This window comes from Ischnura elegans, chromosome 10 (assembly GCF_921293095.1).
Source record: "Ischnura elegans chromosome 10, ioIscEleg1.1, whole genome shotgun sequence".
NCBI classification, from domain to species: Eukaryota; Metazoa; Arthropoda; class Insecta; order Odonata; family Coenagrionidae; genus Ischnura; species Ischnura elegans.
In genome coordinates, this window is record NC_060255.1 from 74098471 (window position 1) to 74112328 (window position 13858).

The window sequence follows — 13858 nt, forward strand, 5'->3', positions numbered from 1 at the left end:
TAGTGGTGGTAGGAGCATTTTTCTTAGATCTACAAGGTTTTTGCGTAGAATGTTCTTCTCACGAGGCTTTAAAGACTTTCTAGAAGGCCAGTTTTTTTCTGCACCAATGTTGATTCCTAGCTCTTTTGTACCATTCATACAGGAAACATGGAAATTTTTTAAAACCACCTTGCTGACCAAGGAGCATGCAAGGTCCAACCATGTGTAGAATAACCTATTTTATTTAACACTATTTCCAGATTTTCGTAGCTCTCTTTCATATTTACCGAATGACCGACAGGTACAGAAGCATACATAACATACCTTATGCGGCGCCCAAGATTTATCCTGATCTCCAAGTTCACTTCCAAAGTATGCTTCTATGCACAAAGTCTGTAATGTTTCTTTGGTATTTTTAATAACAAACTCATCATTAAATATGACAAAAACTGTCATCAGACTTTTACAACCGCGATTAGGCATTGCACTGAGCACATGTACAGGAAACACGAAAGTCAGGTTAGACTGGAAGTAAACAAAACATCAGCTGTTAAGCATGTATTTCAGCAGTGCTACCAACATCATTTTCGTTCCTTAGTCCTGCTTTTTTAAATTTATTTTAACTATGAAAAAGCTGTTAAAATCTATAAATATTGCTTGATTTCATAAATTTAACTATAAAATATGAATAAATGGTGGGTGATACAACTTTTTAAGCATCATATTTGGATTCAGCAACCTAAAAAACATAAGAATACGGTATTTTCAGTAAAAAAAGTTTTTTCATCGTTGGCCTGTGCTATTCATTAAAATTACTAGATTATCCCACTTTATAAATACTTTTTCATCAGTCGAACTTTATGGTTATTTCTCTAAACCATGCGTTATCAACCCGGCAAGTTTTTAAAATTCTCTATTGCACCAACAATCTCAATAAAAATTTTGGGATTATAATATTCGTAAGAAAGATCATTTGTCGATAGAAGAATTTTTAATCAAAAGATTACATGATTTCCCACAAATAAAAATTATTTTAAGCAGTCGTGTCTATTTAATTAGATTGATTATCAGGAAACAATGGTTTTAATTCTCTCCACTCAAGCAACCAAGTCAAAAAATTTGTAAATTAAAAAAGTGAGAATAACATCTATATGAGACCCTTCTTTAGCGGTCACATGCTTATAATATATATGCGGTCGCATGATTATAATTTCATAAATTTTTCTTCAGACGCTCTACGCAGTGGGGTAGCGAGGGGGGAGGTCTAGGGGGTCTGGACCCATCTCCCCCGAAATATAAAAACACAATTACTTCCCTTCATAATAGAAAACAAAATATTGAACGATCGTCATTTTTCATAATATTTATTCGTCAAATGAAGTTTTTTCGATAGTGAAAAGTATTACATTAGTTTAAAACCGTCTACATAGTACCCTGTTTCTCAAACCACCCTAGTTTTGGACCCCGAACGAAGTTCCTGGCTACCCCGCTGACTCTATGTCTGTTTTATGATGTCTCAAGTATGAAGTTTTCCTCCATATTCACTCAGTAAAATGTGTACCTCCGCCAAATACCTGCAGATAGATTAACACTCTTGAAAGTTAAGCCAATAGTATGATAATAATAAAATCAGACATTTTACCAGAAAATGGCAAAGCCCAGGACTACATGTTAAGAAATGCGTCATTGGCATCTAATGATCTTCTTACTGATTGCAATACTTTTCGCAAACATTCCTCATTGCTATTTAGAGATTCAGCAAGGCTATCATAGAGGGTACCGATTTAAGTATGAGTCGCATATTTTTCTCCTTCCAATTCGGATTTTGAGCTATTTTATTCTACCTTAATCACAACCCTATATTTTCTTTATCCCGTTTTGAAGTCAACTGATTGAAATGGTCAACTCTCTATCGGAAAAGGAAAACGGTCACACACTGTCGCACGGCTTAAGATAGATATGATATTGTACCCATATAGGTGTGAGAGAGATTGACAGTGGTTACGTATGTAATTTTATAGTCTATCCGATAACTGGAAAGTATATAAACCTCCTTACAAACCAGCAAGATGTCAAAAGCGCTGGTACAGAAGAAACCGACGTCTAATTCCTAAGGAAGGAATTGAACGTACAATCTGTTGACTTTTTTTCGCTGAAGGAAGTAAACGGGTTGCAGAAATCTTCTTTCAACCCTGTAAGACTTCTCTGCAATTCTACCCACTTTTTCAAGTGCGAACGTTGCTTCAACAGTTCAACTGAGAATAACAATAGTCATATCGAGGTAAGACACTTAACAATTATTCCTATTAGATACTAGCAGCATGTACCTTATAAAATTCAACGTTCTGTTGGTAAAAAAAGTTCCCAACAAACGATTTCGTTCTCTTCCGCACACGTCTTATGCACGATTTTTCGTTTCCTCTATTGTTATATTTTATTCCTTGGCCACAGTCAGGAAGATCGAAATTCTATAATTTATGGGCATAAACTATCAACTGTGATTACTATTTCCAGCAACTGTTTTGAGAAATATTCCTCTGAACTGGGAATCGAATGACAGACAATGGCCTTTACGGGCCATTGCACGGGACACTACGCTATCCAGATTCTCTTATTTCCATGGCAATTTTACCGTGATTTAACGGTTCTAGATGTTAGGGCTTTGCAGTACATCATGGATGGCAAATCAAGGAAATATGAAAACTAACGAAAAGTTTTAGTGGCTAGTTTCAGTAGAAACTTTCATGCCATAGTTTCCCAAGCAGAAGACGATATCCATCGCATATCAAAATAAGGTTGATACATATACCCAAAACACACTTTGATTACACGATGGATATTTTGACAACTTTAAATTGATATCCTATTGTAACATCCATGACGAGTTGTACAAATAACGTTAATTTGATATCCAAGTTGCAATAGCCGTGATACTAAAAAAGTTTAATTCCAAACGGCATCCATAGGTGGCAAAAGTTGTGTAGAATTAAAGAGCACAAATGTTTTGTTTGCGTGTCTGAGGATTACCAAAAATCATGATGAGCACACCCATTATCTACTCATTAGGTGTAGTGAATATATCTAAGAGGTATTGTAATATGGACCTCCATGTTCCTGCAACGTTGTTTGGTGGTTGCGTTTAATATTTGACAGATATCTTTGGATCAACATGGACATTGCACGGATGTCACATGGTAATGTTGAAAATCTTGTCTGGATATTGATTGCTGCTGTGGTTCTGGGTTTCCACCGCGTATTTTGTTGTCTCATGACGTCAATTTCACCGGAAATCACGTCGTCACCTTAAGGTCAGAAGTTGAATTCATGAAAACCCAAAAACCACGAAAGCAAATAATTTAACATATGCATTTGCACATTCCTCTCGAGACTTTTCTGTCCTCCGCCATTTCAACCTCTCTCCCAAAGTGATGTCGACGATTTTCGGGACGACGAGTGTTGACGAGTATATAATAGGGTAGTTTCCTTCATCAAAGAAAACGAAAGGCATTGATTGCGATTCCTTACCCACCATTAGAGTATTCATAATATACAAATTATTTGGTTTTAGAAATGCCGATTTAGACGAATGGCAATGGTCAATTTTATCCTCATTTGAAAAAGGCCAGATTGGTGCCCATGCGATGCCACTCCACGTGACGCCACACGGACCTAGTTTCTATACGAGTAGATAGGAGTTTTACATTGTATGGGACTCGCTGCGCTCCGCGCGCTCGTTTAGGAGCTCCGCCCCTTAAAAACCCCGGGTCCGGCTTCGCCGTCTACATTTGTGGTTCGAAGAATTTTACTTCGAATAATCTCACGCGAATAAGCTAGGGGCCGGCTTCGCCGGCCAGTGGGCAGGGAAGCGCCTCACTCGTATAATTTATCAAACTGGTTTGGTAATTGTTACTAAATTTTTCAATGAGCCACATGACGACCGAAAAGTTTGATAAATTTCACTCCATCTTAGTTTTCTCCGCAGGCGCCTTCTTTCTGGTTGAACTCTCAATACTCTTCTTATCATTACACTAACCTCTTTTATTCTTACATGAACAAGCCACCCAAGGGTGGTCCCAGGATTTTTTCTGGGGTGTGGGTAAAAGGCCTGACTGGCAAACAGTCTTCCCATATTTGAGATTAAAAACAACCTACAACAATTACTGTCGAAATATTCCGTTTAATTTAATATGAAAGTTATTAATAAGAAATTAAATGATTGATGCTCAGTACAGTGCAAGGGCGTACCCAGGATCATAACTAGGGGGGGGATGGTCATTCGAAAGATCATTCGAATGACCATCATTCACCGTGTATAACGGAAATTTCCTGTATTCGATTGATCATTCGAATTAAATTTCAGGCCTGTTCTAAATTGCTTAAATGATTTCCGTGAATGATATGAGTGCACGGCGTCCATCTCGCCATTGGCATCCATCTCAAAATTTTAAGGTCATATATAAAAACTTTGGAAGCTTAGTAACCCCAGGCAATAGCTCAAATAATTAACATGTACTTTGAGAGAACATAAATTCACAAACATCAATTGTATAAAGTGGGTAACTCGGAAATAGCATTCGGGATATTTAATGAATAAAAACGTCGTTTTTCACCTCGATTGCGTCTATATTTCGTTTAATTTACAATTATCAAATTATAGTTAATGATTTGAACGCTAAATTTTGGGGTGAGACTCCCAATTAATGACAAAATCTCTGTTTATTCGGTGAACACATTCCAACGAAAACGAGCCTTGACATCATATCGGCCCACTTAGGAAGACACAATATCACAGGGTTGCTTATAAGTCAAGGGGCAAACCCCATTAACTAGCCCATGAATGTCACAGTCCACTTTCTTCCCTGCATCGATACTTAAAGAACAGTGAATTCCCTGTGGTGAATAATTTAGGTTCTCATAAAGCCTTTAACTGTAATTGCGCGCAATATCCCACAAGATATCTTGAGAGCATTCGTAGCCTTACGGTAATGCGGAAGTAGCAAGCAATGAGATAACGCCGAGCCAACTTAGTTGTAGAAAGTATGAGGATGCTGAAGCGCACACCTTCGCAAATAGAGCAGGTCACTTCTTTTTTTCTCTTCCCGGTACCTTTCTTCTCTCGCACAGGAATGACCTTTGTTCGACTGCATTGTGAAGGCTGTGCAGTGTGCACCCAAAGGGACCACAAACATAAAAACTCATTGTCGACAGGCCTTCACTCTTGTGGAGCCTTTGCTTTGAGCTTATTTTGTTGTTTTTTTTATTGAAGGTGGACGCTGTGGCGTCAATACGGCACTCGTCTTCTTAAGGTAGGATTTTTCTGAGCGAGAAACAACGTGCAGTTTTGCCCCAAATTATTTTCTCACTTACTTTATAATTTACTGAATCGGAAGGGAAAAGACTTCGGGTAGCCATTTGCGATCACTGCGCAAAATGATCGTCGCCGGCAATTGTTTTTCGCGATCGCGATGAGAATTCCCATCACTATTTATCATCACTCGTCTGGTCGCTTTTTCCGTCGCTAAAACCGTCACTAAAACCCCATATCAGCCAATCGGAACGCATTCCCCTATGGAGCGATTGCAGCGCAACGTTTGACAATTGTGGGAACGACATAAATAAACAAACACGCTCTGTAATTTCGTGATGAGGGTCCTATGACAACGAGCTGTGATATTGGAAATGATGCGAAAAGCGACGGCGGGAGTGACCGTATGATTCAGAAAAATGATCACAAGAGCGATTGCTTTTCGCGACGGGAAAAGTGATCACTTTCGCGACGAAAAAAAATGATCGTGTGATTCAGGCTTAAGTTTCCTTATGATCATGTTCTAGAGCGCATCTTGAACCATAATCATCGTTGCCCTGCAGTGAAAACAACTTATTATGTACTTCGTTACGGGATCACAAAACGCACGATTTATTAAAGTGGTTTTCCGCTATGAGTTCGTACCGTTCTAATCGCTCTCATTACTTATTGTTAGTACGTCATACCCCACCGAAAGTCAAAGCAATACAAAAATATATTCAAGCATACATGTAACCGAAGCAATCCGTCGTCCGCGACCTCCAAAAACAAATCATGTGGTTAGAAACGGTCGGAAATATCGTTAGAATCGAAATACATTATCTATAGTCGCACCAGTGCGCATCATTTCTGCGCCAAAGCGGTATACGTGTATAGCGGTATACGTGTATAGCGGTATACGTGTATAGCGGTACCGGCGAATGAATTTCATTCGAATGATCATTTGAAAGGTCTTTCGAAATAAAATTGAAATGAAAATGAAAATTCACCGTGTAAAGCGGCCTTTGTACTAATATATATCATTTTTCTTGGGTTTAAAGAAAATTTGTTGAATGCTTTCGTTTCAATTCAGTACTGATTATGCTTAAAGTCTTTTGCGATTTTTGCTTCTAGGGGCGGGCAGCTGCCCCCCCCCCTGCCCCTCGCTGGGTACGCCCATGGCTCAGTAATGCAAAAAACAAAACGAACTTATTGATAACGGTATAAAAAGTCTTGTCCATTTTTTAAGCATCTGGGGGGGGGGGGGGGCACGCTTAAATCCGCCTAGGAAGCCAATTTATTTCAAGAATTTTCAGTGTCGGCGTCATTTTGTTTGGCCAAAAAGTTCCGGGCGTATCAACCACACCCGTTTTCACAAAATTCAGTCCCTGTGTAGGGTATTACGTTTGAGTTGAGCGTTTCCGTTCGTGAGAGGACGGAATGTTTGTAAAATGGTTTGAAAAGGGTGTTATGGAGGGCCAGAACATAGAAAAATCAGGAAAAATTGGCCAAAATAGCATATTCTTCATTTTTTTCGCGATGTTCCACTACCTAAAAAAATTTTCCGATACACTAGCCGAAAGGTATTCAAAAACGACCCCTATTATAATTTTCTAGGTGCTAGGTGCTATTATAATTTTCTTAAAACGTTAGGTTTAACCACCTTTTCCATGCTAATAGGGTGGTTTCCTATTATTTCTTATTGCCTAAATCGAAAGATATTGCCTGGAGTACGTATTTCACGCTTTTAGATTTTTAAATGACGATATCTATTTTTCGCGATTAAATGAAAAGTGAAAATTTTCTAGCGCGCGAAAACGCGACGCGTGAGTATGAATGTCGGGAAATCTCTCTGTGTGACGTATTTCTGGTTCCCGCTGCCGCCTAGTGAGGTGTCCTTGAGGCGAGTTGAGCGCTGATACGACGCAGGCTGCTAGCGGGTAGTTGAGTACCCTGCTGGCTGGTAGCGCTTGGCTTAAATAAGGATTATTAATACCTTATCAGACGAAGAAAACTTCCCGACCTTAGCCAGTTTTAATAAGTGATTATTAAGACATGTTTCCCTGCGCTCTGCGCCTCGTGCATGCATTGGTAACCTCAGACGACGTATAACTCCTATCTTCTCGTATAGAAACTTGGTCCTAGGAAACTAGGTGAAGTCACGTGGAGTGGCATCGCATGGGCGCCAATCTGGCCCTTTTCAAATGAGGATAATAAGCTCTTATAAAAAAAAAATTTTTTAAACCAGCCTTTATATTTAGATTACAGGGGATGAGCAATTTGTGGTGAATATGTTGAGTTGTGGTGAATATGGTGAGATTTTATGGGTGTCAAAAGATGGGAAATTTTATGGTGGATAACTTTTACTGTGGTCGCAAAACACGAAAATCGACCATTTGGAACTTCTTAGATCAAAAACATGTTTTGGGGGGCTATAGGTTGACTGGGGGGTGGTTAAAGGGGGGTTGGAGAGAAAAAGTTATATTTTCATGTATTGTCATCGGAAATGAAGAAGTGTGCAAAATTTCAGCGTTTTTGCTTCACAGGAAGTGAGTCAAATTTGAGTTACAAGATTTGTACCAGACAAACAGACAAACAAACAGACAGGTTGGTGAGTTGATATAAAGGCTGGAAAAAATGGACCATTGCCATTCGTCTAAACCGGTATTTCTAAAACGAAATAATTTGTATATTATGAATACAGTAATGGTGGGTAACGAATCGCAATCAATGACTTTCGTTTTCATTGATGAAGGAAACTACCCTATTACCCCCCCCCCCCCCTAGTTATGATGCTGGGTACACCCTTGGCCACAAGTATCGCATGACTGAACACGAGAAGAACACTGTGCAGCTGTGAGATTTTTGCGGGCCAAACGACTGTCCACAGAGGAAGTGCATAGCGAAATGCGTGCCTTCTATGGTGAAAAAGTTCTAACGTAGAGCTGCATTCAATTGGATCCAGAAGTGTTATGCCTCGTTCACGTTACGATCGTCCGAGCCATCGTCCTAACGATAGTTGACCGAACTAGCCGTGTGAATGCAGGTCCTGACTATAGTTGACGTAGTTCCGAACGTTGCCACTTAACGATGGTTAGGCGCTGGGAGACCGGAAACGGAAGCGACAAGAGAAAGACGAAAAGCTCGTGAATCTCTATTTTTTCATGGATTAACCCTAGGAAGAATATGGGCGGAAGAAAAATTATTCGGTAAATACACGTTGTACACAGTAATATCTTGTCCATGCATACCTCAACAGCTTTGCTAACCGGCAATTTCCCGTTCACTTTAGATGTCAGCACTAGAGGGCAGCACAGGTTTTAACCATCGTTGTGTGCGTTGTGTGATTGCACGATAGTTCCGACGATGGCTGGAACTATCGTAATGTGAATGAGGCATTACCATGGAAAGAAAAGCATGGGGAGAAGAGATGGGGAGCGTCCCGTTCGTCCTGTGGAGGTGTCAACAGCAACCACGTTGCAGCACGGTGATGAACTCATTTGTAAAGGCATCTACATCTACATAATACCCTGCGAGCCACCTGTAGGGTGTTTGGCAGGGGGTGATCAATCACCAGCATGCAGCATGCAATTGGATTTCCACATGCACACCACACAGTCCAAAACACGTCACGCATACTAACAAAATTGTACTACTATATGCTGTTAGAAATAATAATAAAATTCATAAACATGCATTAAGGTTTTATACATAAGTTAGTAGGCTACACAACAAGTCCTCTAATCTATTTATGAGTTTTATCTCTGCCGTTATAATCTCTTATTGATCGTGGAAAAAAAGAGATTCTGAATCTGTCTGTTCTACAGTCTCTCTTATTTTATTTATATGATCTGATCTTCCATAGTATGTTAGTGTCCGTAATATATGGCTAACTTCGTTAGAAAAGACACTGCTCTTGAATTTATCTATAAGGTTTAGTCTATTTTTCAATCTACGGTCTGACAGAGATTCCCATCCGAGGTTATCTAACAGGTCACTCATACTAACAAGGCTATCGTAACGACCTTTCACGTACCTGGCATCTCTTCTTTGCACGCGTTCTAACTCTGTTACAAAGCCTTTTTCATGAGGGTCCCAAACACAGGCAACGCAGGCCGTTTCACACAGGGCACGTACTTGCACAATCTGACAGTGTGAGTGAGAAATTAAATGAATCGTAAACGTGTGGGTGTCTTATACCATTTGAAATTACGTGTGCATCTTTTGTCAACAGATCCATACAGCGTACTTTCTGATTCATCCCTCAGTGATTTTCATCTGTTTGGGCCCCTAAAAAATCATTTGGGTGGCTGTCATTTTGATACAGATGATGCCGAAATCTATGATGCTACACGTTGTCTGCGACAATAACCAAAGGACCTCTTTGCTGTTAGCTTTTAATGACTTGTAAATATATGGAAGAAGTGCCTGAATGTACAGGGTGAATTTGTGGAAAAGGGAAATTAAAGTCAGAAAGTCACTTTGATTATTTTTGCCATAATTCAGTTTTGCAACTTATTTATTTACTCACCCTCGCATATGTCCTTGCGCTTGCGCTGCGCTTTTGCCACCTGATAACATTATATCTTTGTATTTATCGTACATAATTTCATGGTCGGATCCAAGATTTCTTCCTGGGAGGGGCACAAGCAAGGCCGTATCCAGGATCTTGTTCTGGGGGGCACAAGGATTCCCCGTAATGCAAAACGAACGCAATGATAACGGGGCTGTATTAAAAATCCTGCATATTTTTTAAGGGTCTGGGGGGGTACGTGCCCCCGTGACCCTCCACCCCTAGAGCCGCCTATGTATAATTTTGTATTTTACTGACAAGGAGACATCGCCAAAGTGATGTTCGGGATCTGCATGCGGATGTTATTAAATGACACTATTTAGGTAAGGTAGAAAAAGTGTCACGGCTTTCTTCCACGTAGGCCCGGGTTCGAGAGATATTCGCTTGTAAAGATTTCGCGCAGCATGACATCCCTTAAGTAATCGCTACCTCTTACTTACGGCCGTGTTTTTCTCTCTTCTAATTTTTGAAATCACTGTTAAATTTTATCCCCACTCGTTTTATTTAGTTACTTCACGATTTTTTAAATTCAATATAAATTTATGGATTTTAAACGAAACTCCGAATTGTGCCTTACCACGGCGATTACTCAAGGGATGTCATGTTGCGCGAAGTCTTTACAAGCGAATATCTCTCGAACCCGGGCCTATGTGGAAGAAAGCCGTGACACTTTTTCTACCTTACCTATATAGTTTAAGAAAATAACATCCGTATCCAGATCCTGAACATCACTTTGGCGACGTCTCCTGAGAATATTTTTGTGCCGATGCTACCACCCGAACACATGGATGACTTGTAACTATTTGTTTCTTAATAGTATTAATTTATTACATGACGGAAATAAATTTCTCCTTGTTTCAGGGTAGGACGTTGAAGTACCTGACTAAGCACCAGTATAGTAGACGAGTCCCTGCATCCCGTTGGTCCTAGAGCCGAGATGGCACAAAGGAACAATGGCAACGCTTCCAATAATAGAGAGATTGAAAATGCACCGTTCGAAGCGGTCGGGGAGGATTATCCGGTGGAATACGAAGATTTGCTGCAGGAAATGCGCGGATATCTGGACGAACTACAGGAGGATTTGAAAAATGAGAAAGGTGAGCTTCTATTGATGATAATACCGGATTTTGATCCAATTTGGGATATACAGGGTGCGTTCCGAAAGTGACGCAATAGGGTAGTTTCCTTCATCAAAGAAAACGAAATGGATTGATTGCGATCCCTTACCCACCATTAAAGTATTCATAATATACAAATTATTTGGTTTTAGAAATCCCAGTTTAGACGAATGGCAATCGTCAATTTTAACCTCATTTGAAAAAGGCCAGATTGGCGCCCATGCGATTCCACTCCACGTGACGTCACAGGGACCTAGTTTCTACACGAGAGGATAGGAGTTATGCATCGTCAGAGGCTACCAATGCATGCATGAGGCACAGAGCTCAGGGAAACATCTCTTAATAATCACTCATTAAAATTACTTAAGTTCGGAAAGATTCCTTCGTTTGATAGGGGGATAATAATCCTTATTTAAGCCAAGCGCTGCCTGCAAGAATCCTGCGTCGTATCAGCGCTCAAGCCTCGCCCCAAGGTCACCTCACACGCCAACAGCTGGAACTAGAAATACGTCACTCGGACTTTTCCCAGCATTCCTACTTAGCCGTCGCGTTTTCGCGCGCTCGAAAATGTTCACTTTTAATTTGATCACAAAAAATAGATATTGTCATTAAAAATCTAGTGGGAATCCAGTGGCGCCGACTCCATTGGGTCTGAGGGGGCCCTAGCCCCCTCAAAAATTCATTATAAGTATGAGGAAAAAATGTGCCAGGCTTGTCGACTTTCCCCGCAGTGTTCAGATATCGAGATTCGAGTTATCAGGGTTCTAATGTTGATTATATGTCTCTTTTAAAATGCTTAAAAAAACTTAAAACTCACTACTTATAAAATTTCCCGGGGCAAGATCCCCGGCTTGGCCCCCCCTATATTTTTTGTAAGTCAGCGTCCCTGTGTGAATCCTCTTGCATGCTGCATGCTGGTGATTCATCACCCCCTGCCAATCACCCTAGAGGTGGCTCGCAGGGTATTATGTAGGTGTAGATGGGGATCCCCATAATTTCTCTGATGACGGAATGAATCATCATGTGATTCAGCCATAACTTGAAATTCACTGTCCTTTGCAGCTCCCTCGACAGCGCACTCTGGCTCCAGGACAGTCAGCGGCTCTGGCGGCACCCTCCTGCACGCCGCGGTCCGTCGTGGCAATTTGGCATGGGTGGACAAACTGCTCGGGATGGGAGCCAGCCCTACGCTTCACCGAGATATTGAGGGATACACGCCCCTGACGCTGGCGGAGAGGATGGTGGAACTAAATCCGTTGGACAACAGTTACAAGGCCGTACTCTCCGCGCTCCAGAGGGTGGCGATGGAAGTGACCTCTTCACGTAGCGGCAAAGAATTTTTGGAGAAGGTCCTGGCCGAGATCCGTGCAGGTCATACGTTAATCAATTCCAACCTCTCCAAAATGCATGACAACCAGAAGGCCAGCAATGACCTTATCAGGGAGTTGGTCGAAAACTACGCGTTGATGGTAGTCAGGATGGAAACACTCTCCACGACACCGTTGAGGAGTTTGAAATCATTGGAAAGCCACGCGACGGATTTAAAACAAACGGTTGGCATTATCAATATACGGAGCGACGTAGATCACGAGAAGACAAATTGCATCAACAAGATGATGCAGAAGACGATGATTAAGAACGCAACTTTGGACAAAATCGCTTACGTCAAGGAGCTCTATACGAATCTGTACGAGTGTGACGTATTAACTTCGTCCCTGTTGCATTACTTGCAAAGCGATGATAGTTTTGGTGTCATTATTGACTGCACATCGGCAAATATCGAGGGTATCAAGCCTCAATACAAGAACATAGACGGCGAGGTGTTCACGGGTGACAAAGACTCCATTTTCGCTGATCGAGAGGAAAATAGGGTTTATCTAGCAGCTCTAAGGACTTCATATTTCAGGAAGCAAATAATAATGTCTCGCTTTGCTCGCGCTTTGGCAATATTAGCAATCAATAATTTATATCACAACGAGGGAAGGCCCTACTCCGTTGAGGACAAAGGAAGCCTTGCAGCATTTCAAGAAGCTATGGCGGAAGCGGTTGCCAAGAAAGACAAAATCCCAAAAAATCATCTCTATGTTCCGTGGGCGGTCGGAATGAAGTCATCTCTCGGTAGGGAGGCAAGACTTGCTGCGGTGCCTGTAGAATACGTCGCAGAATTTGGATCGGTGCAGGGGAGAAAGCTGATGAAAGACCACGTCCCGATTTTACTTCGATTCTATGAGGAAAATGTACTTCCAAAGCTGCACTAGCGAAGCTCAACTATATTAAGGTGCACGATGTTTAAAAAAAATGGCCAAACTCGGCGAAGGGACGAGCAGGCATTGCAGACGTAGTGACAATATGTTAGGTCATTTTTAACCAGAAACCCATTACATTATCAACTCCATAGTTAGCCAAATTAAGCTGTGAATAAGTATTTACAAGCTAGAAATTAATTACTTGAATTGTCATGCTACTCAAAGATAAATTACACAGGCCAACAAAAAAATTATGTTTGAAAACTTGTTTTATTCTAACAGCTGATCTTTATAGATTTTTATGCGCCGAATCCAAACCTGGCCATAGTTTTTTCGTATTATTCATAGTTTCCAAGCAATATGTATTTAATATTTAGTCTAATACCTCTATACGGTATACAGGGAAATCCATGAAACACTGTGTTACATCATAAAATTGTTTGTATTTACTGTTCTCTACATCGTGTTAAAATTATTTGTATTTACTACAACGTGATAATATAGGGTTCACCTGTCAAATGGAATTGGTCTACATTTTCTTTCCCTTTTTTCCTTGAAGCTTCTTGTGAAGCTTTTTCTGCGATGAATCGCTTTCTGAACTTCTCGGTGAAGTACCAACAGTAATCCCCCATTATCTTCGTTCATTAGACCTACTTTT

General features: G+C 40.7%; 1 protein-coding gene across 1 annotated transcript; it reads left to right on the forward strand.

The window, feature by feature from the left end:
• Positions 1–2075: 2075 nt before the first annotated feature.
• On the forward strand, positions 2076–13617 carry LOC124166822. The gene is made up of 3 exons (XM_046544518.1): positions 2076–2260; positions 10698–10933; positions 12017–13617. Exons 2-3 carry the CDS (start codon positions 10774–10776, stop codon positions 13210–13212), a joined length of 1356 nt encoding a protein of 451 aa, XP_046400474.1. The 5' UTR covers positions 2076–2260; positions 10698–10773; the 3' UTR covers positions 13213–13617.
• Positions 13618–13858: the final 241 nt, after the last annotated feature.